General features: G+C 45.3%; 2 protein-coding genes across 5 annotated transcripts in view; one reads left to right on the top strand and one right to left on the bottom strand.

The window, feature by feature from the left end:
- Positions 1-11,261: 11,261 nt before the first annotated feature.
- On the bottom strand, positions 11,262-22,282 carry LOC118387864 (BCL2/adenovirus E1B 19 kDa protein-interacting protein 3). 3 transcript variants are annotated; one of them, XM_052525918.1, is made up of 7 exons: positions 22,265-22,282; positions 20,730-20,795; positions 14,512-14,665; positions 14,233-14,320; positions 13,213-13,292; positions 12,399-12,548; positions 11,262-12,106 (listed from the first exon to the last, which is right to left on the bottom strand). In XM_052525918.1, the coding sequence occupies exons 2-7, from the start codon at positions 20,764-20,766 to the stop codon at positions 12,058-12,060; spliced, it is 558 nt and encodes a 185-aa protein (XP_052381878.1). In that variant the 5' UTR covers positions 20,767-20,795; positions 22,265-22,282; the 3' UTR covers positions 11,262-12,057. The 3 variants fall into 3 exon arrangements, with proteins under 3 accessions (XP_052381878.1, XP_052381877.1, XP_035632558.1); XM_052525917.1 differs by lacking the exon at positions 22,265-22,282 and adding an exon at positions 22,089-22,107; XM_035776665.2 differs by lacking the exon at positions 22,265-22,282 and adding an exon at positions 21,144-21,255.
- Positions 21,197-27,958, top strand: part of LOC118387863 (proline-rich protein 36-like) — a 46,991-nt gene continuing 40,229 nt past the window's right edge. Inside the window, exon 1 of one of the 2 annotated variants that reach the window (XM_052525916.1) lies at positions 21,197-21,329. The gene's annotated coding sequence lies outside the window, so the exon portion shown is untranslated. Of the gene's footprint in view, positions 21,330-24,452; positions 25,211-27,958 lie in introns of those variants that run through there. The other variant, XM_035776661.2, reaches the window with a different exon arrangement.

The raw sequence follows: 27,958 nt of genomic DNA, 5'->3' as shown, positions 1-27,958 counted from the left end.
GGAGAGAGACACCAGACAAGACACAGAGACAGCAACAGCAGGGTAAATGATGGAGAGAGAGAGAGACCAGACAAGACACAGAAAGAGCAACAGAAGGGTAAAGGATGAAGAGAGACACCAGACAAGACACAGAGACAGCAACAGAAGGGTAAATGATGGAGAGAGACACCAGACAAGACACAGAGACAGCAACAGAAGGGTAAATGATGGAGAGAGACACCAGACAAGACACAGAGACAGCAACAGAAGGGTAAATGATGGAGAGAGACACCAGACAAGACACAGAGAGCAACAGAAGGGTAAATGATGGAGAGAGACACCAGACAAGACACAGAGACAGCAACAGAAGGGTAAATGATGGAGAGAGACACCAGACAAGACACAGAGACATCAACAGAAGAGTAGGATCTCATGGAGAGAGACACCAGACAAGACACAGATACAGCAACAGCAGGGTAAATGATGGAGAGAGACACCAGACAAGACACAGAGACAGCAACAGAAGGATAAATGATGGTGTAGTGTCAACAACGCAGCCACTACCAGCTAGCCTACAAAGTCAACAACGCAGCCACTGCCAGCTAGCCTACTTCAGCAGTACTGTATCATTTTAATCATTTTAGTCAATAAGATTCTTGCTACGTAAGCTTAACTTTCTGAACATTCGAGACGTGTAGTCCACTTGTCATTCCAATCTCCTTGCATTAGCGTAGCCTCTTCTGTAGCCTGTCAACTATGTGTCTGTCTATCCCTGTTCTCTCCTCTCTGCACAGACCATACAAACGCTCCACACCGCGTGGCCGCGGCCACCCTAATCTGGTGGTCCCAGCGCGCACGACCCACGTGGAGTTCCAGGTCTCCAGTAGCCTCTGGAACTGCCGATCTGCGGCCAACAAGGCAGAGTTCATCTCAGCCTATGCCTCCCTCCAGTCCCTCGACTTCTTGGCACTGACGGAAACATGGATCACCACAGATAACACTGCTACTCCTACTGCTCTCTCTTCGTCCGCCCACGTGTTCTCGCACACCCCGAGAGCTTCTGGTCAGCGGGATGGTGGCACCGGGATCCTCATCTCTCCCAAGTGGTCATTCTCTCTTTCTCCCCTTACCCATCTGTCTATCGCCTCCTTTGAATTCCATGCTGTCACAGTTACCAGCCCTTTCAAGCTTAACATCCTTATCATTTATCGCCCTCCAGGTTCCCTCGGCGAGTTCATCAATGAGCTTGATGCCTTGATAAGCTCCTTTCCTGAGGATGGCTCACCTCTCACAGTTCTGGGCGACTTTAACCTCCCCACGTCTACCTTTGACTCATTCCTCTCTGCCTCCTTCTTTCCACTCCTCTCCTCTTTTGACCTCACCCTCTCACCTTCCCCCCCTACAAGGCAGGCAATACGCTCGACCTCATCTTTACTAGATGCTGTTCTTCCACTAACCTCATTGCAACTCCCCTCCAAGTCTCCGACCACTACCTTGTATCCTTTTCCCTCTCGCTCTCATCCAACACTTCCCACACTGCCCCTACTCGGATGGTATCGCGCCGTCCCAACCTTCGCTCTCTCTCCCCCGCTACTCTCTCCTCTTCCATCCTATCATCTCTTCCCTCTGCTCAAACCTTCTCCAACCTATCTCCTGATTCTGCCTCCTCAACCCTCCTCTCCTCCCTTTCTGCATCCTTTGACTCTCTATGTCCCCTATCCTCCAGGCCGGCTCGGTCCTCCCCTCCCGCTCCGTGGCTCGACGACTCATTGCGAGCTCACAGAACAGGGCTCCGGGCAGCCGAGCGGAAATGGAGGAAAACTCGCCTCCCTGCAGACCTGGCATCCTTTCACTCCCTCCTCTCTACATTTTCCTCCTCTGTCTCTGCTGCTAAAGCCACTTTCTACCACTCTAAATTCCAAGCATCTGCCTCTAACCCTAGGAAGCTCTTTGCCACCTTCTCCTCCCTCCTGAATCCTCCCCCCTCCTCCCTCTCTGCAGATGACTTCGTCAACCATTTTTAAAAGAAGGTCGACGACATCCGATCCTCGTTTGCTAAGTCAAACGACACCGCTGGTTCTGCTCACACTGCCCTACCCTGTGCTCTGACCTCTTTCTCCCCTCTCTCTCCAGATGAAATCTCGCGTCTTGTGACGGCCGGCCGCCCAACAACCTGCCCGCTTGACCCTATCCCCTCCTCTCTTCTCCAGACCATTTCCGGAGACCTTCTCCCTTACCTCACCTCGCTCATCAACTCATCCCTGACCGCTGGCTACGTCCCTTCCGTCTTCAAGAGAGCGAGAGTTGCACCCCTTCTGAAAATACCTACACTCGATCCCTCCGATGTCAACAACTACAGACCAGTATCCCTTCTTTCTTTTCTCTCCAAAACTCTTGAACGTGCCGTCCTTGGCCAGCTCTCCCGCTATCTCTCTCTGAATGACCTTCTTGATCCAAATCAGTCAGGTTTCAAGACTAGTCATTCAACTGAGACTGCTCTTCTCTGTATCACGGAGGCGCTCCGCACCGCTAAAGCTAACTCTCTCTCCTCTGCTCTCATCCTTCTAGACCTATCGGCTGCCTTCGATACTGTGAACCATCAGATCCTCCTCTCCACCCTCTCCGAGTTGGGCATCTCCGGCGCGGCCCACGCTTGGATTGCGTCCTACCTGACAGGCCGCTCCTACCAGGTGGCGTGGCGAGAATCTGTCTCCTCACCACGCGCTCTCACCACTGGTGTCCCCCAGGGCTCTGTTCTAGGCCCTCTCCTATTCTCGCTATACACCAAGTCACTTGGCTCTGTCATAACCTCACATGGTCTCTCCTATCATTGCTATGCAGATGACACACAATTAATCTTCTCCTTTCCCCCTTCTGATCACCAGGTGGCGAATCGCATCTCTGCATGTCTGGCAGACATATCAGTGTGGATGACGGATCACCACCTCAAGCTGAACCTCGGCAAGACGGAGCTGCTCTTCCTCCCGGGGAAGGACTGCCCGTTCCATGATCTCTCCATTGTGTCCTCCTCCCAGAGCGCTAAGAACCTTGGCGTGATCCTGGACAACACCCTGTCGTTCTCAACTAACATCAAGGCGGTGGCCCGTTCATGCTCTACAACATCCGCAGAGTACGACCCTGCCTCACACAGGAAGCGGCGCAGGTCCTAATCCAGGCACTTGTCATCTCCCGTCTGGATTACTGCAACTCGCTGTTGGCTGGGCTCCCTGCCTGTGCCTTTAAACCCCTACAACTCATCCAGAACGCCGCAGCCCGTCTGGTGTTCAACCTTCCCAAGTTCTCTCACGTCACCCCGCTCCTCCGCTCTCTCCACTGGCTTCCAGTTGAAGCTCGGATCCGCTACAAGACCATGGTGCTTGCCTACGGAGCTGTGAGGGGAACGGCACCTCAGTACCTCCAGGCTCTGATCAGGCCCTACACCCAATCAAGGGCACTGCGTTCATCCACCTCTGGCCTGCTCGCCTCCCTACCACTGAGGAAGTACAGTTCCCGCTCAGCCCAGTCAAAACTGTTCGCTGCTCTGGCCCCCAATGGTGGAACAAACTCCCTCACGACGCCAGGACAGCGGAGTCAATCACCACCTTCCGGAGACACCTGAAACCCCACCTCTTTAAGGAATACCTAGGATAGGATAAAGTAATCCTTCTCACCACCCCCCTTAAAAGATTTAGATGCACTATTGTAAAGTGGCTGTTCCACTGGATGTCATAAGGTGAATGCACCAATTTGTAAGTCGCTCTGGATAAGAGCGTCTGCTAAATGACTTAAATGTAAATGATGTTAAATGTGATGGAGAGAGACACCAGACAAGACACAGAGACAGCAACAGGAACATAGGCGATGGAGAGACACCAAAAGAACAGAACAGGCCATAACAAAAGAAGATTGACAAAGGAGACAGCAACAAACAAAAACATGAGACTGCAACAGACAAGACACAGACAGCAACACAGGAGAAATTGACAGAACAGGACAGATGGAGAGAGAAAAGAGGTGGGTTGAGCACACAGTAGACTGTGGGGGGGGGCGTCTGAATACTTTCCAAATGCACTGTAAATATGGTTTCTACTAACTCCCTTGTGGATTTGAGTACCTCCATAAGAACCACATTCTCCTTCAATAATAATGAATGCTGACATGAGTTTTGACTTTTGAACCCTACACAAACCATTACTACATTTATGTTCATTAAATTCATAGTAGTTGTTCTTATATCATTAACACTTAGCTCTAATTATAAGCAAGTGAAAGCAAACGAGCTGCAATGAGGTAGGCCTATTCGGTCAGCACTTTCGAATGGACAGGGACAGAAATTCAGCAAAATGTTGAGGCCTTATCTTTACTCTTCTTTAAGGAGAGAGAGTGAGAGCGAGAGCGAGGGAGGGAGGTGTTTGGGCACTGTGGGATCAGTTTGGCTCATTGGACAGGTCAGAGTCTATGTTTGAAGTTGTTGAGTGTTTTTTTGGCAATACCCTGTAGATGTATGTGTTTAAGAGTAGAGAGTGTTCCAGGTTAGAGAGACCCACAGTAGCAACTGTAATACCGAGTACTGGCAGTGTCTTCTGTGACAAGTGGGAAGGTGCAATATACCTGAAAAATATATAATCTATGAATGTTCTAATATCTCAATGTTAATCTCAAATTGCACCAAATTCATTATTTTAAAAAATGTCGGGGGGCCTTAATGGCTTTGGGCTAAACTCCGGGTTTCTTAAAATCCCAGAAACACCATTACCCGAATGTGAAGTTGATAGGTAGTGTGTGACTGCAGTTGCGTATCAGACTGTGTGTAATTGTGCTTTGGCCTTTTGTGAAGGAGTGTGTGGTGGTGTTTTGAGGTATATTGTTCCTTAAGGTAAATACATCAGGGAGAGGAAGACTTAGGGAACACGTGTGGGGAAGTGCACTTCCTTTAGAAGGGGTTGGTGTAATCTTGTGACCTTGTTTGAATGTCAAGTCATTGATGACATGCCAATTTAAATGCATTCCTTCGTTCGGACCAGGCCTTTTGAAACTGGAACCTATATTTCCTGCTTGGCGGTAGTGGAGCAGAAAGATAATGCCTTTTACCGTTTCTCTCTGAAGTGCAGTTTCAGGAAATGAACACATTTCTTCCAGCCAACTGTAGCTGCCTTCCTCTCAGTTCAGGCCTCGGTATTCTGGGTCCATATTCACTAAATCTTTGAGTAGGAGTGCTGATTTAGGATCAGTTTGGCCTTTTAGAGCATAATGAATATGTTTATATTGACAGTGGGGGACCTGTTCCTAGATCAGCACTCCTACTCTGAGAGGCTTTTTAATATTGGCCCCTGGTCTCTGTGAAGCTTCTCCTCTCCTCACAGAAAGCGCATCCAGAGACTGAAATATGACAGATTCCTTCACACTCACCATACACCAATGTTTGTTATTAGGCTCCGATTATGTCTAGAGGCATTAGGTGTGAAGTAGAGGTTTCATACTTTATTTTTAAGACTAGATTGTTTGATTTGAAATGTATGCAAACTAGGAACAAACTCTCGTAGGAGGGCCACACACTGCCCCCTGCTACGGAGAAGGCTACAGTCTTTACTGAAATGGGCTGTGTATTTGTAGTGGGATGGGGCGGGTGGGGGTTAGGGAGGGGGGTGGGGTGGGGTGGGTTGGGTAAGGGGTTACGGTAGATTGGGTCTCTCTGCACAACCTGTGAGAGCCAGGTATCTGCTGTGTGAACTGGTTTAGGGTGAGAGGGGGACAGGGAGGATCACTGTAGAAGAATCTGCTTAGATCTACCCTTCAAAACCACCTGTCCTCTAAAACCGTAATTAGAACATGACCTAACCCAGATTGACCAATTACAATCAACATAGTGGGATTGTAAACAATATACAGCATTCCTGAGAAAGGTTTACTTTCTCCCTACAGCGCTTGTTCTTTAATGCAGGTTGTGTAAAAACGGTGCAGTACAGAACAGAAGGTGTGTATGTGTTTGTGTGCTTGAGAATGGAAACCAGGTGCTTTTGTGCTCTTCCAACAACACTATGTGTACAGTATATGGGTCGTTCCACAAAAAGAGTGACTTTGCATCCCCGATATTTTAAACTCAGAAAAAAAAGAAACGTCCCGTTTTGTGGACTCTGTCTTTCAAAGGTCATTCGTAAAAATAATAATAATAATAATAACTTCACAGATCTTTATTGTAAAGGGTTTAAACACTGTTTCCCAGTGTTTCCCAGATTACAGATGGTAGGCAATTAAGGTCACAGTTATGAAAACTTAGGACTCTAAAGAGGCCTTTCTACTGACTCTGAAAAACACCAAAAGAAAGATGCCCAGGGTCCCTGCTCATCTTCGTGAACGTGCCTTAAGCATGCTGCAAGGAGGCATGATGGCTGCAGATGTGGCCAAGGCAAAAAATTGCAACGTCCGTACTGTGAGATGCCTTAGACAGTATACAGGGAGACAGGACAGACAGCTGATCGTCCTCGCAGTGGCAGATCACATGTGACAACACCTGCACAGGATCGGTACATCTGAACATCACACCTCCGGGACAGGTACAGGATGGCAACAACAACTGCCCGAGTTACACCAGGAACACACAATTCCTCCATCAGTGCTCAGACTGTCTGCAATATGCTGAGAGAGCCTGGACTGCGGGCTTGTAGGCCTGGGGTTGATGGTCGGATTCGCTTTTAACATCGAAGGAACGAGCATTACACCGAGCCCTGTACTCCGGAGCGGGATCGATTTGGAGGTGTAGGGTCCGTTATGGTCTGGAGTGGTGTGTCACAGCATCATCGGACTGAGCTTGTTGTCAATGCAGGCAATCTCAACGCTGTGCGTTACAGGGAAGACATCCTCCTCCCTCATATGGCACCCTTCCTGCAGGCTCATCCTGACATGACCCTCCAGCATGACAATGCCACCAGCCATTCTGCTTGTTCTGTGCGTGATTTCCTGCAAGACAGGAATGTCAGTGTTCTGCCATGGCCAGCAAAGAGCCTTGATCTCAATCCCATTGAGCACGTCTGGGACTTGTTGGATCAGAGGGTGAGGGCTAGGGCCATTCCCCCAGAAATGAACGGGAAATTGCAAATGCCTTGGTGGAAGAGAGAGGTAACATCTCACAGCAAGAACGGCCAAATCTGGTGCAGTCCATAAGGAAGAGATGCACTGCAGTACTTAATGCAGCTGGTGGCCACACCAGATACTGACTGTTACTTTTGATTTTGACCCCCCCTCCCCCCACCCCCCTTTGTTCAGGGGCACATTACTCCATTTCTGTTAGTCACATGTCTGTGGAACTTGTTCAATTTTTGTCTCAGTTGTTAAATCCTTTTATGTTCATTCAAATATTTACACATGTTAAGTTTGCTGAAAATAAACGCAGTTGACAGTGAGAGGGCGTTTTCTTTCTTTGCTGAGTTTAGGTAGATATTGTGCACCAATATTGAATTTTAAAAGCCTATTTTATTAAATTATGCCCTTTAATATAGACCACATGGAGAATTCAATAAATCAGATTTTTTTATATGAATAAAGAAACATTCTGAATTTTGTCATGTCCCTCCGTGCACCCTCTGTGACTTCCAGGAAGATTTGAACACACTTAACCCTATCCTTTCTCCACGTTTTCACCATCATTGTAAAGCCCTAGTTATTTTGTTGCTTTGACAGTCTATTGACTCACCGGTGTGTCAGTCTAAGTAACATAATAAAAAAATCCCCATCCAAATCTGTCAGTTTAAGCTAGAGAAATCTGTTGGATGCATCTCAATCCACCACACCCGCCTATGTTGTATTCCGCATCTGTGGTAAAAGGTGGCAGAGCTTGAGTGGCGTTTGTCAGACCACGAGTCGTGCCGAAAATCATTCTTCTCGCGAAAATGTCTGTCGCGTCACGAAAACGACGGTGTTCTCCGTTTTGCTCTACGACATCCACCGGTGTCACGGGATTTGTCTGAAGGTAACCGATTTTAATAAATGTATGGAAGGATGAAGGTAGTTTTGTGCCTACCCAGGAAAAGGGTTTAAATATGTGAGAGAAAAAAAACTAAACATTTTTCCTGAGCTTTCTTGAATCTCATAGATATAAGACAGACACTTCAAAACGTTGTTTCTTGAAATCAAATGGCGAAATGATCCATAGTATGACCATCCTTTCACTCCCTCCTCTCTACATTTTCCTCCTCTGTCTCTGCTGCTAAAGCCATTTTCTACCACTCTAAATTCCAAGCATCTGCCTCTAACCCTAGGAAGCTCTTTGCCACCTTCTCCTCCCTCCTGAATCCCCCCCCCCTCCCTCTCTGCAGATGACTTCGTCAACCATTTTGAAAAGAAGGTCGACGACATCCGATCCTCGTTTGCTAAGTCAAACGGCACCGCTGGTTCTGCTCACACTGCCCTACCCTGTGCTCTGACCTCTTTCTCCCTCTCTCTCCAGATGAAATCTCGCGTCTTGTGACGGCCGGCCGCCCAACAACCTGCCCGCTTGACCCTATCCCCTCCTCTCTTCTCCAGACCATTTCCGGAGACCTTCTCCCTTACCTCACCTCGCTCATCAACTCATCCCTGACTGCTGGATACGTCCCTTCCGTCTTCAAGAGAGCGAGAGTTGCACCCCTTCTGAAAAAACCTACACTCGATCCCTCCGATGTCAACAACTACAGACCAGTATCCCTTCTTTCTTTTCTCTCCAAAACTCTTGAACGTGCCGTCTTTGGCCAGCTCTCCCGCTATCTCTCTCTGAATGACCTTCTTGATCCAAATCAGTCAGGTTTCAAGACTAGTCATTCAACTGAGACTGCTCTTCTCTGTATCACGGAGGGGCTCCGCACCGCTAAAGCTAACTCTCTCTCCTCTGCTCTCATCCTTCTAGACCTATCGGCTGCCTTCGATACTGTGAACCATCAGATCCTCCTCTCCACCCTCTCCGAGTTGGGCATCTCCGGCGCGGCCCACGCTTGGATTGCGTCCTACCTGACAGGTCGCTCCTACCAGGTGGCGTGGCGAGAATCTGTCTCCTCACCACGCGCTCTCACCACTGGTGTCCCCCAGGGCTCTGTTCTAGGCCCTCTCCTATTCTCGCTATACACCAAGTCACTTGGCTCTGTCATAACCTCACATGGTCTCTCCTATCATTGCTATGCAGACGACACACAATTAATCTTCTCCTTTCCCCTTCTGATGACCAGGTGGCGAATCGCATCTCTGCATGTCTGGCAGACATATCAGTGTGGATGACGGATCACCACCTCAAGCTGAACCTCGGCAAGACGGAGCTGCTCTTCCTCCCGGGGAAGGACTGCCCGTTCCATGATCTCGCCATCACGGTTGACAACTCCATTGTGTCCTCCTCCCAGAGCGTTAAGAACCTTGGCGTGATCCTGGACAACACCCTGTCGTTCTCAACTAACATCAAGGCGGTGGCCCGTTCCTGTAGGTTCATGCTCTACAACATCCGCAGAGTACGACCCTGCCTCACACAGGAAGCGGCGCAGGTCCTAATCCAGGCACTTGTCATCTCCCGTCTGGATTACTGCAACTCGCTGTTGGCTGGGCTCCCTGCCTGTGCCATTAAACCCCTACAACTCATCCAGAACACCGCAGCCCGTCTGGTGTTCAACCTTCCCAAGTTCTCTCACGTCACCCCGCTCCTCCGCTCTCTCCACTGGCTTCCAGTTGAAGCTCGCATCCGCTACAAGACCATGGTGCTTGCCTACGGAGCTGTGAGGGGAACGGCACCTCAGTACCTCCAGGCTCTGATCAGGCCCTACACCCAAACAAGGGCACTGCGTTCATCCACCTCTGGCCTACCACTGAGGAAGTACAGTTCCCGCTCAGCCCAGTCAAAACTGTTCGCTGCTCTGGCCCCCAAATGGTGGAACACACTCCCTCACGACGCCAGGACAGCGGAGTCAATCACCACCTTCCGGAGACACCTGAAACCCCACCTCTTTAAGGAATACCTAGGATAGGATAAGTAATCCTTCTCACCCCCCCCCCTTTAAGATTTCGATGCACTATTGTTAAGTTGACTGTTCTACTGGATGTCATAAGGTGAATGCACCAATTTGTAAGTCGCTCTGGATAAGAGCGTCTGCTAAATGACTTAAATGTAAAATGTAATCTTAAAACAATTCCGTCATGTTAGCTTAGAACCCAACGGTTTAGACTTAGAGAGGTTAACCACTTGAACGCGTGCTCTCTATGAAATGTAAAAAAAGGAGGTTAAATCAACCTTGTCGTTTAAAAAAAAAAGTTACACTTCTCGAAAGGTCCCAACTTGGTTTAGCGACCCATATAGGGTTGCGCAGTCAGCTCAGTGTGTTTGGGCTAGCAGTATGAGCCCAGCAGGAGCTTTCACACCAAACATCCTGCTAGTGGATGAAAAAGCCATTTACTTGGGCCAGGGCTCCTAACAAATGGGGGCAATTTACCCAGTGCAGTAAAATAGCACTCCGCTCCCTTTGCCGAACCCAGCCCTGTTACTTTATATATGATGTTCAACCGGGATAGGGGGACATGCGTTGCACATGTTTGGTGTTTGTTTCTTGGGAAAGCTGACGAAGGCCTTGAGGCCGATACGTAAAAGCTTAATAAAGAGCAGTGATACTAGCAAGAGCAGTGTGCGGATTTCACTTTTTTTTTTTGTCAAATCTTCAAGTGTTAAAGGACTGATTACATGTCAGCGCACGCTTGTAAAAAATAAATAAATAAAAGGGTTAAGGTCTGAAGTGATGCCAGGGGGGTTGGAAAAAACAGACGGGTGTTGATGATGTCACTACGTTCCTGTAAAAACCTTCAGCCCGATGCGTGCGCGTGCCATGAGATGGTAGCTAACTGTGGCTGGATCTATCTCAACACACACAAGTAATACTGTTAGCAAGGTGCTCTTAGAATGGCCAGCAGATGTTGTAGTTTACGGTACAGATAAATGACTCACATTACAGAAACAGCCTGTTCGTCCTTCTTTCCACTCTTGTATGGCTAAATGAGAATCTATTTCAGTTAAACAATGGCATCACACAAACAATCCAGACAAATAGTTGAATAAGTTCCGGGGCTAACTTATACAAATGTCTTAGTTTTGATATATCTCTTATTTGGTCATAGCTCTCTAGCACTTATACCGTTTATAAAATAAATAATAAGATCTAAAACACACTTTTACCATTTATAAAATAAATAATAAGCTCTAAAATACAACGAATGTCTAAACATAAAAGTGGATGGAAAAGGAAAAATGGAGTAAGATGGATGGAAGACAAATGGATAACGGACACGGGTGACAAATGAAGTTTAATGGGGTTATAGTCATTCAAAGAGTTCAGAGTTCAAACAGTCAGATGGTTATATAGGACAAAGTGCAAAACCAGAGACACTTTTGTGGTCATAAACCACAAAGAACATTAAACAAACCATTCCTCAACCTAATACAAATCACCTGGGCTCATCACAGTTCTGGCATGTCTGACACATAATATTGGTGTCCAGAGTCATATAGGCATATACTGCCTGTATATGGCTCTGTTGGTGAACTGTTTCTTTCACCAGGATTAGATTCTGGTTTTTATTTGGGAAAGCATTGGGCAATATACCCCATTTCTTCAACAATCTGCTAACACCTTCAATGGGGATTTAGCTGGGTGTTATTCTCTTTCTTCCTCTCTCTTTTCTCTCTCGATCTTATCACTCGTTTCTCTCTGTTAGTTCATTGAGATCAGTGTTACTCTGCTGGGAGAGTAAAAGTGACCTCAGTCTGAGTCATTGACACAATGTCCGTAGAGTATCAACTGTCCTGCCCTGACACACACACACACACACACACACAGAGAGAGAGACAAACACACAAACAGACACACTCTGGCCCTGGGACAATCACAGATTCAGAGATGCTGGGTGACTGACGGACAGACACACAAAGTTCTGGTGGATGGTGGACAGACAGACATACAGAGAGACATTGGTAAAGAAAGTTGCCGCATGACAGGGAGAAAGGGCAACAAGTGTACTGTGGCGAGGGCTGAGATCCTATTGGTCTGCCGTCAGCGAATGGGAGCGCTGCCCGGAAGCACGTCACAGAGTGCTAGTTGTGGAGGCAGCCAATCGCTTCCCTATGTAGATCCTGCGAGAGAAATATACTGCTAATAATGAAGGATGCACATTTACCTCCTTGTTGTATAAAAACAGATTGCTGCTATTAGGAAAGAGATCTATCATTTTAAAAAGCATCAGGTGCTGGTGGTCATATAGTAGGTTACTACATTATCATTACTAAGACAACCTGTATCTCATTATCTCTTAGTGTCGGCAGCTTATATGTCCTGTATTTATCTATTATAGTGCGTGTATATGCTTTCGACTGTGTGTGTGAGAGTGAGTGAGTGTGTGTGTGTGTGTGTGTGTGTGTCTCTTACCCTACTCCCAGTGTGAGCAGGTGCGAGGCAAGCAGTGAGGGGATGAGGATCATGAGGACGTCAGAGGAGAATAGGCCTCTTTTCATCACCTCACTCTTCCTTACGCTCAGAGAGCCCGACTGCTGCTTCGGGTGCTGGAACACAAACTCCCTGAGTGCAAGAGAGGCATAAGGCAGAATCGAGAGAGAGGGAGGAAAAAAGCGAGGGAGAAAGGGAGACAAGGAAGATGAAGAAAGAAAGAGATGGAGAAAGGGGAACATAGAGAGAAGAAAACATGCTTTGTTCCTCAAGATAAAAGGGGATTTCTCAGGAGAAATTCTAGTTCTCATATTTTCTCAGAATATTTCAAGAAAAGACTGTGAGCTGTTCAGTAGTGCCATAACATGAGAAGAAACATACATTCATGTACATTAATGTACAAATGAAATGAAACTATGTGCAAGACTATCATCTGTCATGTTTAGGTGTAACAGAGAGATATCTGTCATGTTTCAATGTTACTGTACAAGATTTCATTCATTATGTATGAAAAAATAATGACTACATTCCCTATAGCACATCCACAGGCTCCTCACGGGTCAGTACTTGTTATAGGCAGCCAAGTACTTGTGTAAATTAATGTTTATTTTATTTAACCTTTATTTAACTAGGCAAGTCAGTTAAGAACAAATTCTTAATTACAATGACGGCCTAAAAATGAAACTAGGGGTGAAATGATTCACTGAGACATGGTCAATGTAAGGTAAATGGAATTAGAACGAATTAGAATGAGAATAAATTCGGAGTCGTTCCAATTCTATGCGTAGGTTCTTACTTTGGTGGAAGGTTCTCTGGCCGACTGGACCAGTCCCATACCCACTCGGAAATGAGCCTCCTCTCCCCATCTTCCTCGGACTGAGATGGAGAGGGGGAGGGAGAGAGAGGTAGAGAAGAGAGGGAAAGTTAAATGTCAATTATCAATTACATTTGCCATCATGTTTTGACTAAGAATGGCGCTGCAATGTATAGCAGCCGTTTTACCGGGCTCCTGACAAATTCTGCTATTTTCAGTTTTTTTTGTGCTAATATGAACTTTTTTTGTAAATAATGTTTCCGCCATCATTTCCTATGACCAGAAAATAGCTACTAGACATCAGAACAGCTATCACTAGCATTGATTTGGATGAAGATTTACACTTCAATGAGGCGGAGGCGCAGGACATACTGCTGACCCCAGACCAGGCCCTAATCCCCGTAAGAGAGGCCGATGTGCGGGCACCCTGACGAAACTACGTCGGCGAGTACATAAACCCTCCTTGTATTGGATAACGTACAATCACTGGGGAACAAACTGGACGAGCTCCGTTCAAGACTATCCTCAATACGGAAGTGGTCAGATGAAGCTAAGCTACAGGACTGTTTCGCTAGCACAGGCTAGGTAGGATATGTTCCGGGATTCCTCCAATGGCATTGATGAGTATACCACATCAGTCACCAGCATCATTAATAAGTCAATCGATGACGTCGTCCCCACAGTGACTGTATGTACATGTCCCAACCAGAAGCCATTGATTACAGGCAACGTCCGCACTGAGCTAAAGGCTAGAGCTGCTGTTCTCAAGAAGTGGGACACTAATCCGGACGCTTAGAAGAAATCCCACTACGCGTAATAATTTCACTGTTAGTCTACACCTATTGTTTGCAAAGCATGTGACGAATAATTGGTGTATTTATTTGATTTGATAACACTGACTTTTGTGGTGTTAGAGATATCTAATAGCAAAGGATTGCTACTGCTACAGTAAAATATGTCATTTGAGTGTTATGTGCCTGCATGCGTGTGTGTGTTTCGTACCTGTATGGTAACACAGTCTGTACTGCTGCTGCCTTCACTGTGGGGAGGGGAAGCAGTGGTCTGCGGAGGAGTCACCACCAGGGGAGGACTGAACAAAGAGAGCAGGTCAACGGGACTTCTCAGTAAAAACAGACATCCATGTGTGTACACACACACACACACATACACACGTGCGCACACAAACACAGACACACACAGACACACACACACAGACTCACACACACAGACTTACACACACACAGAGGGGGAGAGAGATTTTTGTTGGTGTAGGATACTGACCTGTCTTTACTCCTCTCACACTCAAGCTGTGCCTCCAGCAGGATCCTCTCTAACTCCCCCTGCAGGGCCCAGGAGGCTGTGTCCTGTTGTTGCCCTGTCAGACTATCCCTGCTGCTCACTGCTGATATTAGCTCCTCCAGCTCCACCCACGAGCCTGTGTGTGTGTGTGTGTGTGTGGGGGGGGGAGGAAGCACGTCAGAAATCAGCTCAATGTAATTGAAGAATCCATAGAATCTAAACAAACCATTTCTGGGAAAATTGGAACACACTAAACAAACAGCAACACAAAGCGTTATCTATCCAAAATGGAGATGTATGGGTAAAACACTTCTCCAATCTTTTTGGCTCTATAACAAAGAACAAACAGCAAAAACATATACATGATCAATTGCAAATCTTAGAATCAGCTTATATCCAGAACCCACTGGATTCTCCAATTACATTGAATGAGCTATACAAACTCTCAAACCCAAAAGGCCTGTGGTGTTCATGGTATCCTAAATGAAATGCTAAAATATTTAGACCACAAATTAGCTATACTTAAACTATTTAACATCATCCTCAGCTCTGGCATCTTCCCCAATATTTGGAATCAAGGACTGATCCCACCCCGATCCACAAAAGTGGAGACAAATTTGACCCCAATAACTACCATGGGATATGCATCAACAGCAACCTTGGGAGAATCCTCTACATTATCACTAACAGCAGACTCATACATTTCCTCAGTGAAAACAATATACAGAGCAAATGGCAAATTGTCTTTTTACCAAATGACCGTACAACAGATCATGTATTCACCCTACACACTCTACTTGACAAACAAAATAAACAAAGGCAAAGTCGTCTCATGCTTTGTTGATTTCAGAAAAGATTTTGACTCAGTTTGGCATTAGGGTCTGCTATACAAATTGATGGAAAGTGGTGTTGGGGGGGGGAAACATATGACATTATAAAATCCATGTACACAAACAACAAGTGATCAGTTAAAATGGCCAAAAAACACGTACATTTCTTTCCACAGGGTTGTGGGGTGAGACAGGGATGCATCTTGAGCCCCACCCTCTTCAACATATATACAGTGGGCAAAAAAGTATTTAGTCAGCCACCAATTGTGCAAGTTCTCCCACTTAAAAAGACGAGGCATAGGCAAAACATCATAGGTACACATCATAGGTACACTTCAACTATGACAGACAAAATGAGAAGAAAAAAATCCAGAAAATCACATTGTAGTATTTTTTATGAATTTATTTGCAAATTATGGTGGAAAATAAGTATTTGGTCAATAACAAAAGTTTATCTCAATAATTTGTTATATACCCTTTGTTGGCAATGACAGAGGTCAAACGTTTTCTGTAAGTCTTCACAAGGTTTTCACACACTGTTGCTGGTATTTTGGCCCATTCCTCCATGCAGATCTCCTCTAGAACAGTGATGTTTTGGAGCTGTTGCTGTGCAACACAGACTTTCAACTCCCTCCAAAGATTTTCTATGGGGTTGAGATCTGGAGACTGGCTAGGCCACTCCAGGACCTTGAAATGCTTCTTACGAAGCCACTCCTTCGTTGCCCGGGCGGTGTGTTTGGGATCATTGTCATGCTGAAAGACCCAGCCACGTTTCATCTTCAATGCCCTTGCTGATGGAAGGAGGTTTTCACTCAAAATCTCACGATACATGGCCCCATTCATTCTTTCCTTTACACGGATCAGTCGTCCTGGTCCCTGTGCAGAAAAACAGCCCCAAAGCATGTTTCCACCCCCATGCTTCACAGTAGATATGGTGTTCTTTGGATGCAACTCAGCATTCTTTGTCCTCCAAACACGACGAGTTGAGTTTTTGCCAAAAACGTATATTTTGGTTTCATCTGACCATATGACATTCTCCCAATCTTCTTCTGGATCATCCAAATGCTCTCTAGCAAACTTCAGACGGGCCGGGACATGTACTGGCTTAAGCAGGGGGACATGTCTGGCACTGCAGGATTTGAGTCCCTGGCGGCGTAGTGTGTTACTGATGGTAGGCTTTGTTACTTTGGTCCCAGCTCTCTGCAGGTCATTCACTAGGTCCACCCGTGTGGTTCTGGGATTTTTGCTCACCGTTCTTGTGATCATTTTGACCCCACGGGGTGAGATCTTGCGTGGAGCCCCAGATCGAGGGAGATTATCAGTGGTCTTGTATGTCTTCCATTTCCTAATAATTGCTCCCACAGTTGATTTCTTCAAACCAAGCTGCTTACCTATTGCAGATTCAGTCTTCCCAGCCTGGTGCAGGTCTACAATTTTGTTTCTGGTGTCCTTTGACAGCTCTTTGGTCTTGGCCATAGTGGAGTTTGGAGTGTGACTGTTTGAGGTTGTGGACAGGTGTCTTTTATACTGATAACAAGTTCAAACAGGTGCCATTAATACAGGTAACGAGTGGAGGACAGAGGAGCCCCTTAAAGAAGAAGTTACAGGTCTGTGAGAGCCAGAAATCTTACTTGTGTAGGTGACCAAATACTTATTTTCCACCATAATTTGAAAATAAATTCATTAAAAAAATATATATAATTTTGTGTCATAGTTGAAGTGTACCTATGATGAAAATTACAGGCCTCTCTCATCTTTTTAAGTGGGAGAACTTACACAATTGGTGGCTGACTAAATACTTTTTTGCCCCACTGTATCAATGAATTGTTGAGGGCACTAGAACAGTCTGAAGCACCCGGCCTCACCCTACTAGAATCTGAAGTCAAAAGTCTACAGTTGGCTGATGATCTAGTGCTTCTGTCCCCAGCCAAGATGGGCCTACAGCAGCATCTAGATCTTCTGCACAGATTCTGTCAGCCCTGGGCCCTGACAGTCAATCTCAGTAAGACAAAAATTATTCAAAAACATAATGCAAATAATGCATGCAGAGCAGAATTAGGCCCATACCCGATTATTATCAAAATCCAGAAAAGAGCCGTTAAATTCTACAACCACTTAAAAGGAAGCGATTCCCAAACCTTCCATTACAAAGCAATCAAATGCAGAGAGATGAACCTGGAGAAGATTCCCCTAAGCAAGCAGGTCCTGGGGCTCTGTTCACAAACACATACAGACCCCACAGAGCCCCGGGACAGCAACACAATAAGACCCAACCAAATCATGAGAAAACAAAAGATGATTACTTGACACATTGGAAAGAATTAACAAAAAAACTGAGCAAATTAGACTGCTATTTAGCCCTAAACAGAGAGTACACTATTGCAGAATACATGACCACTCTGACTGACCCAAACTTAAGGAAAGCTTTAACTATGTACAGACTCAGTGAGCATAGCCTTGCTGTTGAGAAAGGCCACCATAGGCAGACCTGGCTCTGTGCACACTGCCAACAAAATGAGGTGGAAACTGAGCTGCCCTTCCTAACATCCTGCCAAATGTATGACTATATTAGAGACACATATTTCCCTCCGATTACACAGATACACAAAGAATTTGAAAAAAAAGAAATTGTGATAAACTCCCATATCTATTGGGTGAAATACCAGTGTACCATCACAGCAGTAAGATTTGTGACCGGTTGCCACAAGAAAAAGGACAACAAGTGAAGAACAAATTACAATTGTAAATGCAACCCATATTTATGTTTATTTATTTTCCCTTTTGTACTGGAACTATTACATTGTTAAAGCACATTGTTACCACTGTACATAGCCATAATGACATTTGAATTGTCTCTATTCCCCTGAAACTTTTGTGAGTGTAATGTATTACTGTTCATTTTGCAACCTCTCAGTAATGTTGCATCTGAGAGAAGAGCTAATCCTGGATCATTCCATAGTTTACATTGCAGGTCATCTTATTCAATCACATTGAATCTCCCAGAATAACTTTACTGAAACCTAATTCTGGAAGGCTAAACCAGGAGGAAGGTAAAACCAACACAGCCTATCAGCCTATCAGCCTATCAGCCATGCAGGTGGAATGACACAGCAGGAACAGACAAAAAATAGACAGACAGATTCTAAAGATATTGTCATTGTTTGTTGTTGCTCAATCATTACAGTAGATGGGCTAATGTTAGGACACAAAAATGCAGAGGGGCTACCCCAAAAGCAGGATCGACGAGTTAGCCAGCTAACTTGCCTAAATATTCAGAATTATTTTTGGGGGGGAAAGATAAGCTTGAAATGGGCATGGTCTAATTTATATGTTTAGCTTTATTAGTGAACCAGAAAATCAACAGTCATTTCTCATGGTTTATCAAACATTGCTGGCTAACTCATTGATCCTTCTTTTTAGTAAAACCCTCAGGTCTGTGTTGCTGTTGTTGTTGGACATGACATAGGTATTCGGTCCCCTTTAAAGTTGCAATCCAGGATCTTAAGCACAACAAATTGGTAACATGTAGTACACATGGGATTCACCATACGAATTGCACAAAAAATATATATATATGTAGGACGTAACATATCATACACAATTTGATGACGTAGTACACAAAAAAATGGGAACCACTTTTGGCTTGTGAGCATCACCTTCAAAACTAATGGCTGAAATTATTCAAGAGTACATTTTTAAGCAGACAGGACATCTCATTCCTGACATAGTATTAGACAAGACCCAATGACTTACTGACATAAGGGCATTTGTAACAGCGAATGTTGTGTTTCCCCCTGGTCCTTAGTTTAGCTTGAGTGTAACACAAAAACAAACAGGGACAACACAACCACACACAACACACACACTAACACAAAAACAAACAGGGACAACACAACCACACACAACACACACACTAACACAAAAACAAACAGGGACAACACAACCACACACAACACACACACTAACACAAAAACAAACAGGGACAACACAACCACACACAACACACACACTAACACAAAAACAAACAGGGACAACACAACCACACACAACACACACACTAACACAAAAACAAACAGGGACAACACAACCACACACAACACACACACTAACACAAAAACAAACAGGGACAACCACTGACACAGCCTGACAGAATGATTATGTAAGATCTTATTTCTGTATGAGATTAGCCACCCTTTACTCTCCTGTCTCACTCTCTTTCCTCTCCTGTCTCATTCTCGTCTATTTCCTTCTCTCGTTCTATCTCTTTCTCTCTGCGGAATGCAAACATCATCACCTGCTCTCCTCCTCCGCACATCCTCCCATCCCCTATTTTTGTCTCTTCCCATTTATTATTTGCTTTAGGGTAAGTGAGAGATCATATAGACAGCAACAGTGTAGAGGGGGGTGGAGATGGGGAAAGGGGAAGGGAGGGCAGAGGGCAAACTGTGCCATTGCCCTAGTTTTCCTCCCAGAATGAGAGAGAGAGTCATGACAACCACTGGCTGCCAGCCTGCTCGTGCTCTCTCTCTCTCTCTCTCTCTCTCTGTGGCCTTGACCAGGCTGCACTGCAGCAGCACCCAATGTCTGTCAATAGCCCAGAATCCTTCTATAGAAGTACTGTAGTGCATATCAGGTGTATGTTATGTGTGTTAATATAGGCCTAGTTCTTGAAAAACAAAGCACAGATGTGTCGTTGTGCCAAAGCTTTGTGTATGTCCTAGCTGTGATATTATGAAAGTTATACAACATCCCCCATGTGCTGTAGAGGCTATAAGCAAACTGTACAGTGAGCTATAAGCTTCAGGTAAATCTCCTGGGCTTAATTGGCTTAGTGATATACAAACTGGTGAGTCATAAAATCTGTTGACAGGATGACCATGTCAGTGGCAACAACAATGATAACTTCAAAATGGCATACTTACATTTCTCTCCCTGACATGCCCATTTTCTCACAAGACCACGTTAACCATGCATTAGGTCGTGGATAATGACTATAAATAATCGTTGTCCATTAATAAATTAAAATGTGATAAACAAACTTATTCTGGTGAAAGAGGTCACTGTTCATGCATCATTAATTGATTGTTACTAAAAATAAGCATTGTAGGCCTAATGAGGACGAACATAATAATTTATACATCAATAATGTTATTTTCCTGATGGACCCCTCTTGGAATTATTTATTTAAATGTTAGCCTAGAAAAACAGTTGAACATAGTTTATCCCTAGGGTATACACAGAGAAAGAGTCATCATAGGGCAGTTACAAGGCTTTTTAATAAACATTTCATAGTTACTACAGCACAAATCAATCACAATTGACCCGACTTTGCATTGACCCAATAACGATCCATCGCCCCAAAACCCTTACCGTACAACGCGTCCTCTGGAGTCGACGAGCCTGACATGGTTAGTGGCTGAAGGGTGGAGAGAGATTCTGAAACGGACAAAAACGCACAGTGTGGAGAAAACGGTGTGTTATAAACTGCCTACCGTATGTCGCTTTCTCGTGTATTGTTGTTGCCTTAGCGCGTAGACCGTGACGTACTGCGCGCAGTTATCCCTCCCTCCCCATGTGCAGGGCATGTCGAGGTAAACAAAACCGACTGAAGCTCAACAGCAATTTAATTAAGAGCCACACAGCAATTTAAACTAGCTGACAACACGTGTGTGGTGGATTAGAATACAATAGATACTCCCATTAACATTTGACATGAATTTCAATGGCCTACACATTGGAAAAGTGTCGTTCTTTGCAATGTTTTGAAATGTTTACTCCACACACTGATATGTGTACCCCGCTTGAACCGTTTGCCGTCTGTAATTCGTTGCGTCAAATGAAGGGGCTTGTGAGTTGTTGTGACAGCTTGTGGTGGATGGACAGTGACTCATCTATTTCGTTCCATTGAGAGGAAGCCCGGCAACTAGTGACATCAGCACTCCGCGGGCTCAGGCTCATTCTGCCTATGAAGTAAGTGCATGTTGTTGTGTCCGTAGAGATAGCACAGCACAAGGGCGTGGGTGCCATGACGCACAGTAGCTCCTCTCAATCCATGTTTTTGCACTTTCCTTCTCATCATTGTCCTCTTCAAAGAAACGCACGCACGCTGCAGTGGGGTGGGGGGTGGAGGGAGGGATGAACATCAATAGATGAAAGATATCTCTTATAAGAAGAGTAGATATGTTGATGATTATGTAGGCTATTATGAACCTCTTCAGTTGATGTTGCTTTGTGTCCGTTATACAACTGGTTGTCCTGCTCCTTATAAGGCAACACTGCCACCTGGTTGTCACAGCTCCTAAAGATGACTACAGTATCTTTACTGCAGGCCCTTACATTAGGCTAGTTTTCACAACTCGCCAGGCCTATAGAATACTGTACTCGTGTTTAACATGTTTTGTACAGTCAGACACGTTTTACTACCGCATTAGCATTGCATTTTTAGGAACAATGCAATTTGTATTGATTCAAATACAGCAGTCATTGTCACAGAAGGCCGTAAATGCTGAAGAATCAGTCCTTCTCCCGTTATGGTGTTTTGCTTTCCGTCTCTGGCCAACCCTTCCGGCCCTTAAAACCCTGGCGCCAACGATCCACAAGTTACCCCGTGCCAAAACGAGGCCTATGACCCCCCTATTGGTTTAGCTTTGTTTCTCATCTCATCTATCCTCCCGTTCTGCCCTGAGAAAGTCATTATGAGATACAATCGTACAGAAACCCAGAAGTTACCCATTCATCAATGGAATTTAAGATCTCTGTGACAATGTTCCGTCTTAGACCACATCTCTGTGTCATAGAAGATGAGATGCATTCTGGGATGCCCTGCTCTTAAAGAGTCCAGCAAATGACCGTCTGTGGTGCTAATCCATCATGGTTTACGTTCGCAGATAGCGAAATAATACAACCTTTTCAGTTAATGGCTACGGTTAGATCCTCCCATTAGACAATGTTCCCGATTCTACCAGACTGCATTAGGAGATGATTGATGACTTGATCTGAGTCGGCACTAAAGGCTTCTGCTTAAAAGTCGCTTTTGTAGTCGGCCAGACGTGACTGGCTTGATTAATGAACGCCGGGACTAGTTGTGTTCCTCGGTTGGCTCCCGTGGACCCAGTGAAAACAGGATCTGATTGGCTGCCCCGCCGAGCCCGTTTAGATTAGCGTGATAAATAATAATTACACTTCCTGGTCTCGCCCCTAGAGGACGGATGCCTATTGACTTATAGAGGGATCACGGATCAACACTTCTCCATGGTTCTGTATAAGCAAACAACTGAGGCCTATTGCACTTTGAAGCGCTTGGTTCACACTTCTAGTTTAATGAATTGAGGGACATGACTGCTGCCACGGCCTTTTGTAAAACTTAATATCTGTCTCAAATCCGCCGAGGATGAGTACTTAATATTAATGAAGTATTAGTGGCTGTCATCCTCTCTCAACTGCCACCATTGAAACATATGCACGTATTTACCATAGCCCATAATATTATTCATAGTCCCTGGTGGATCTTTAATCAATGAGCTTGTTTTTCCTCTGCCGTTTCAAATGTACATTTAAGGCTGAATGTAGAGCAACTGGGCAATAACAGGAGAGAGGGAGAGAGAGAGGGAGAGGGAGAGGGAGAGAGAGAGAGAGGGCGAGAGAGAGAGAGAGAGACGAGAAGACAAGATAAGTAATCAGGGTTGATAAAATGGGATGAGATCTGTCAACCCTCCTTCACCCCCCCCCCCCTCCCCCCCTCCCCAAGGCATTTACCTTATCTCTCCATCCACTCTCCCAGCCAGCCTAGGTGGTTGACACTAGCCTGAGGTGATAAGTGCTGCAGGAATGATGATACAGTCGCAACAATACAAGAAGAAAATTGCCTGAATCAATTGGTTCTAGTCAAGGGACTATATAATATACTCTCTTTCATGTAAAACAGAGAGAGAGAGAGAGAGAGAGAGAGAGAGAGAGAGAGAGAGAGAGAGAGAGAGAGAGAGAGAGAGAGAGAGAGAGAGAGAGAGAGAGAGAGAGAGAGAGAGAGAGAGAGAGAGAGAGAGAGAGAGAGAGAGAGAGAGAGAGAGAGAGAGAGAGAGAGAGAGAGAGAGAGAGAGAGAGAGAGAGAGAGAGAGAGCAACAACCTGAGCGTGACTGAATAAAACAACATATTAGATGTATCCACTGGGGCGTGACATCACAGGGCACTGCTTAATTTGCACATAAACACACACATGCAAGGAATGTGCAAATGTGTGGCAGTGTAGTCACACACGTACACATAGAGTACACACACACACACACACACACACACACACACACACACACACACACACACACACACACACACACACACACACACACACACACACACACACACACACACACACACACACACACACACACACAGAAAGACCTCGGCATAAATTGCAGCCAGGGCCAAATTTATCTATGAATCATCACTGGGATAAAACTGCTTATACAGTAGTTTTTTCGGATTAACATCAAGGTGATTTGGAACATATTTATACTGTAGATACTGTATCCATACAGAACAGCTGTTTAACCTTATATTTTAACCGTGTGTATGGCTATGAATAGAATTCTAGGGGATCTGTTTTTAGGGGAATATTTCTATGGTGCTTTACCCATATGCACTCTCTCCATTGTTCCCCTCATCAAGATTCCTCTGGTTGTGCTTCTTCTGTTCATATTACGAGCAGCATACGTCTGCAGAATTCGACCTGTCTGTTCTTATCCCTCTCATCCTCTCTCTTTTCTTCTCTGCTTCCCCCTCTGCCCTTCTCCCAGCCCTTTACAGCTGACCTTGGTGTCCGGTCATACCTCCTTCCTTTTCCAACCTCACACACTAGGGTCCCCCCTTCTCTCTCTCTCACACTCTCCCTCTATCCCCATCCCCTAGTGACTCCCCGTTCCCTCTCTGCCCATTGGTCCCGCCCCCTAGATCACTTCACTCCTTCGCTCGGCTCTCTCCCACTCTCCCTCGTTCCCTCTCTCTGCAGCTGTACATACTCTGCTTTTTAATTAGACAGACACACAAGCCCCACCTTCTCCTGCCTCCTACTCTCTCTCTCTCTCTTTCGTTCTCCCTCCCTCTGCTGACAAGTGTACAAGACTTGTGCGGCGTCACTGGGAGGGAAAGAGAGGTCAGAGAGGGAGCGCGAGAGAGAGAGGAGACAGAAAGAGAGGGAGCGAACTGAACGGAGCATCTAAGAGGATAACTGCCTGTTTGTTCACTGTGTCTCTACTCCTGCTCTCCCTCCCATTCTGTCTCACACACACGTGCCTGCACACACACTCTCAGACACACACACACACACGCGCACTGACATTCACCTGCAAAGCCACAGTTCTCAGGCTGGGAGATGAAGAGGCTCACAGTTGAGGAGATGAATTTGGGGAGAAGATAGTGAAACAGAGGGCACAGCAGAGGGAGTGAGAGAGGGGGGGGGGACAGATGGAGTACTCACTGATTATACTAGGGAACGGAGGATCGGAGCAAACAAAGCAGCAGTGACAGAGAGGAGTGAAAGAAAGAAAGAAAAAACTGGAGCGATGTGAAAATGAAAGAATACCAAAGAACAACAAACAGCGAGGAGGACAGAGAAGAAGAAGCATGTGAGTGAAACAGTAAAGTGAGAGAAGAGAAGAAGAGGTGGTGTGTGTGACTCCTTTGTTCAGTGTCCTGAAGGATATACCGAGCATCACTTTACTACCCAAACAGCCCACGACAGAGGGAGAGGAGGACTAGTCCCAGGAGAGGAGGGAAAAGAAAAACAGAGAATCGGAGGGCAGGTGTAAAATACTGATATAAGGAATACATGCTCTTGGTTGGTGCAGTGGATTAACTGGTGAGTTATTGGTTTCTACTTGGTTATCCTTCTCTTCCTTTCTACTCTGGTGTGTAACCTTGTTACAACCATGTTTAGAATTGACTGGGGGAGAAACCTGTGCTGTGTGTGTGTGTGTGTGTAGGTGCTCATGCGTGTGTGTCTGGTTGTGTGCACAATGCTTGCGTGTGCGTGTGTCTGTGTGAGTATGTTTGAGCGTGTGCTTGCATGTGTGTGCTCATGCTTTTGTGTGTGTGTGTGTGTGTGTGTGTTTGAGTGCATATGCATGTGTGAGTGTGTGTGTGCGTGTTGGAATGTGCTTTACAGCAGGTGTGGGAGTTGTGTGTGAGAATGTGCATCTTTATGAGCAGCTTTAAAGGCCAAGGGGCTTAGATTGGGTCATCAGAGATGCTGATTTGCACATTGAAGCAGAATGCTATCAGTGCATATTCTCCACGAGTAAAAGTGTGTGTGTGGGGGGGGGGGGGTATGTCACATAAGGTTGGTGGCACCTTAATTGGGGAGAACGGGATTGTGGTAATGGCTGGAGCGTATGGATGAGATGAGAGCACGAGTGTACACTGTGTGCATTATGCGATGCATGCCTTGGTGTGTGTACTGTATGTGACTTTTTTTTATTTTAAATGTTACAGCGTGTGTTCTCATTGCGCCCATATGGTAAATGGAGTTCATAGGTTACACAGATGTTTTTTTCTTCTTCATGTTAACAGTATCACACTCACTCAGGCGTGAACACGCTCGTTCGCGCACACACACACCCAGATACACACACATCCCTACACTCTTACCCCCTTGCTTCCTCTTTGTAGAAACACTGTGCTGTTAGCGCTGTCTGTCATTCTGCTCCCTATCTTTCCCCTCTCACTCTCATCTCATCACTGTGCATTTCTAGGGGCCCCTTTAGGCTCCGTGCCAGAAATGTGACCTTGCCGTTTCCGCCATATCACCATCTCTCTCTATCTCTACCTCCCTGTTTCTTCGTTTAGATATCTCACTTCTTCCACTTCCCCTATCCCTTCTCTCTCTCTCCATTTCTCCATCTCTTTCATACTCAGACTTTCTTTCTCCCCGGTTATACATCCCCCCCTTCGTTTCTAGGATGTTGTGTGTTCTAAATCAACTTACTTGGTAAAATAAGGGTTAGATTAAAGTGATGGTCTGATGTCCAGGTGTCTTAAATGTGATCAGGATGAGCTTTCCTATTCCTGAAATACAGTGATGTGCTCTTGGTCTTGGGACATTGGGCCAGACAGGGACATTGCAGCACAACAGCTTGCCAGCCAACAGAACATAGTGTGCCATGGCCTAGACAGTGTATCCCCATCACCTGTTCCCAATGCTATTCAGGCCTTTGAAACTACGCCACCGCAACCACCTGGCATGGGTCACAAAATGTGACTTTGCATCTTTCATTTTCCCACTTGGGAGACTTATCAATAGAAAACCGGACTGATCCCGTGGGTGACATTTGGCACGAGACCAAAATGGCGTTATATTCTGGTTGTACATTTTTTTTTTTTTTGTTGAGAAGACGTGAAATAACGAGATTACAACTAAACCGTCTCTGTCGCGCCCAGATAAAAAAAACATATTTTTTTCAAGATAGCACCAAGATTACAGATTACAACCAGATAAAGACGTCTTTTTCAGGTTGCTAAAAAGACAATTAACAAAATCAAATTTTCAAACTAGTATACAACCTGACCACAACGTAAAAGTAATAATAACTGCAACTAGTTTGCCGGCTGTTAACCTAGTTTGCCACATATTGTGGATCCCCTTGAATTAGCTTCCTGAAGATGGTAATGTGGTATCACTGGCACTTCCCACTGACCTACGAGAGCAAGCCACTGTCCTACATCCTTCTCCGGTAGTGGAGTCGGGTCAAGATAGCACGGACGGAACAATCATTTGGGACACTCGTTGGAAAAATTGTGAGTAATCCGGCTAGCGGCTCAATTTGTTAGCCTGGAGTTACGAATAACCTTGCCTTAAACCTGAAAACTCATTCAGCCTCACGGAGGTAATACCCAGGCCTTTTCTCCAGAATCCAACATAGTTTTGTGGTGCACTGAAGACCTCGGTTTAAAATGCTAGCGGTAACATTAGCTAGCTAGCTGCAGGATTAGCTGTAACCTAGCTAGCTACGAAGTAATATAAGCACAAATGCACTAACGAGCAAACCAGCTGATTCAATTGGCTGGTCATTAATGTACAGCGATTGTCTTTATTATTTGGTCTAATAATGATAAAAATACATATTTTATTTATATGCTCTAGATCCTCAAAGTTCTTTCCAGGCAGTTGCAAAAAGAAAAAAACAGAAAAAAATATTAATAATACAAAAACAACATTATGATCCAAAAGAGTGAAATTCTCAGCAATCTTTCACAACATCTAACATACCATGTTGTAGGCTCAAGGTATACATCCTTAACCTGTTATGTTGCTGGAGCCGATGGCTGTCCAGCTGTAGATTTCTATTGTAATGTGACCTGGCACCTGTGAAAACATATTGCTCTGTCAATGGCTATGTGAGCTATGTGCGTAGAGGGACATGTCACGTCAGCTTACTTATTAGAAGGTTGGGCTCAGCTCTAGCCTGGAGTCTCTTCTTTAGTCTTGTTCACTGTACCACAGTTTATATGTTACACACAGTCCCAGCTACATCTACCGAAGGATTTACGGACTGTATTTCATCTATTCTCGATGGGCTGATGTGTGTGTGTGTGTGTGTGTGTGTGTTTG

This window comes from Oncorhynchus keta, chromosome 9 (assembly GCF_023373465.1).
Source record: "Oncorhynchus keta strain PuntledgeMale-10-30-2019 chromosome 9, Oket_V2, whole genome shotgun sequence".
NCBI classification, from domain to species: Eukaryota; Metazoa; Chordata; class Actinopteri; order Salmoniformes; family Salmonidae; genus Oncorhynchus; species Oncorhynchus keta.
Note: the sequence above shows the minus strand (reverse complement) of the source record. Positions and strands in the feature narration are given on the sequence as shown.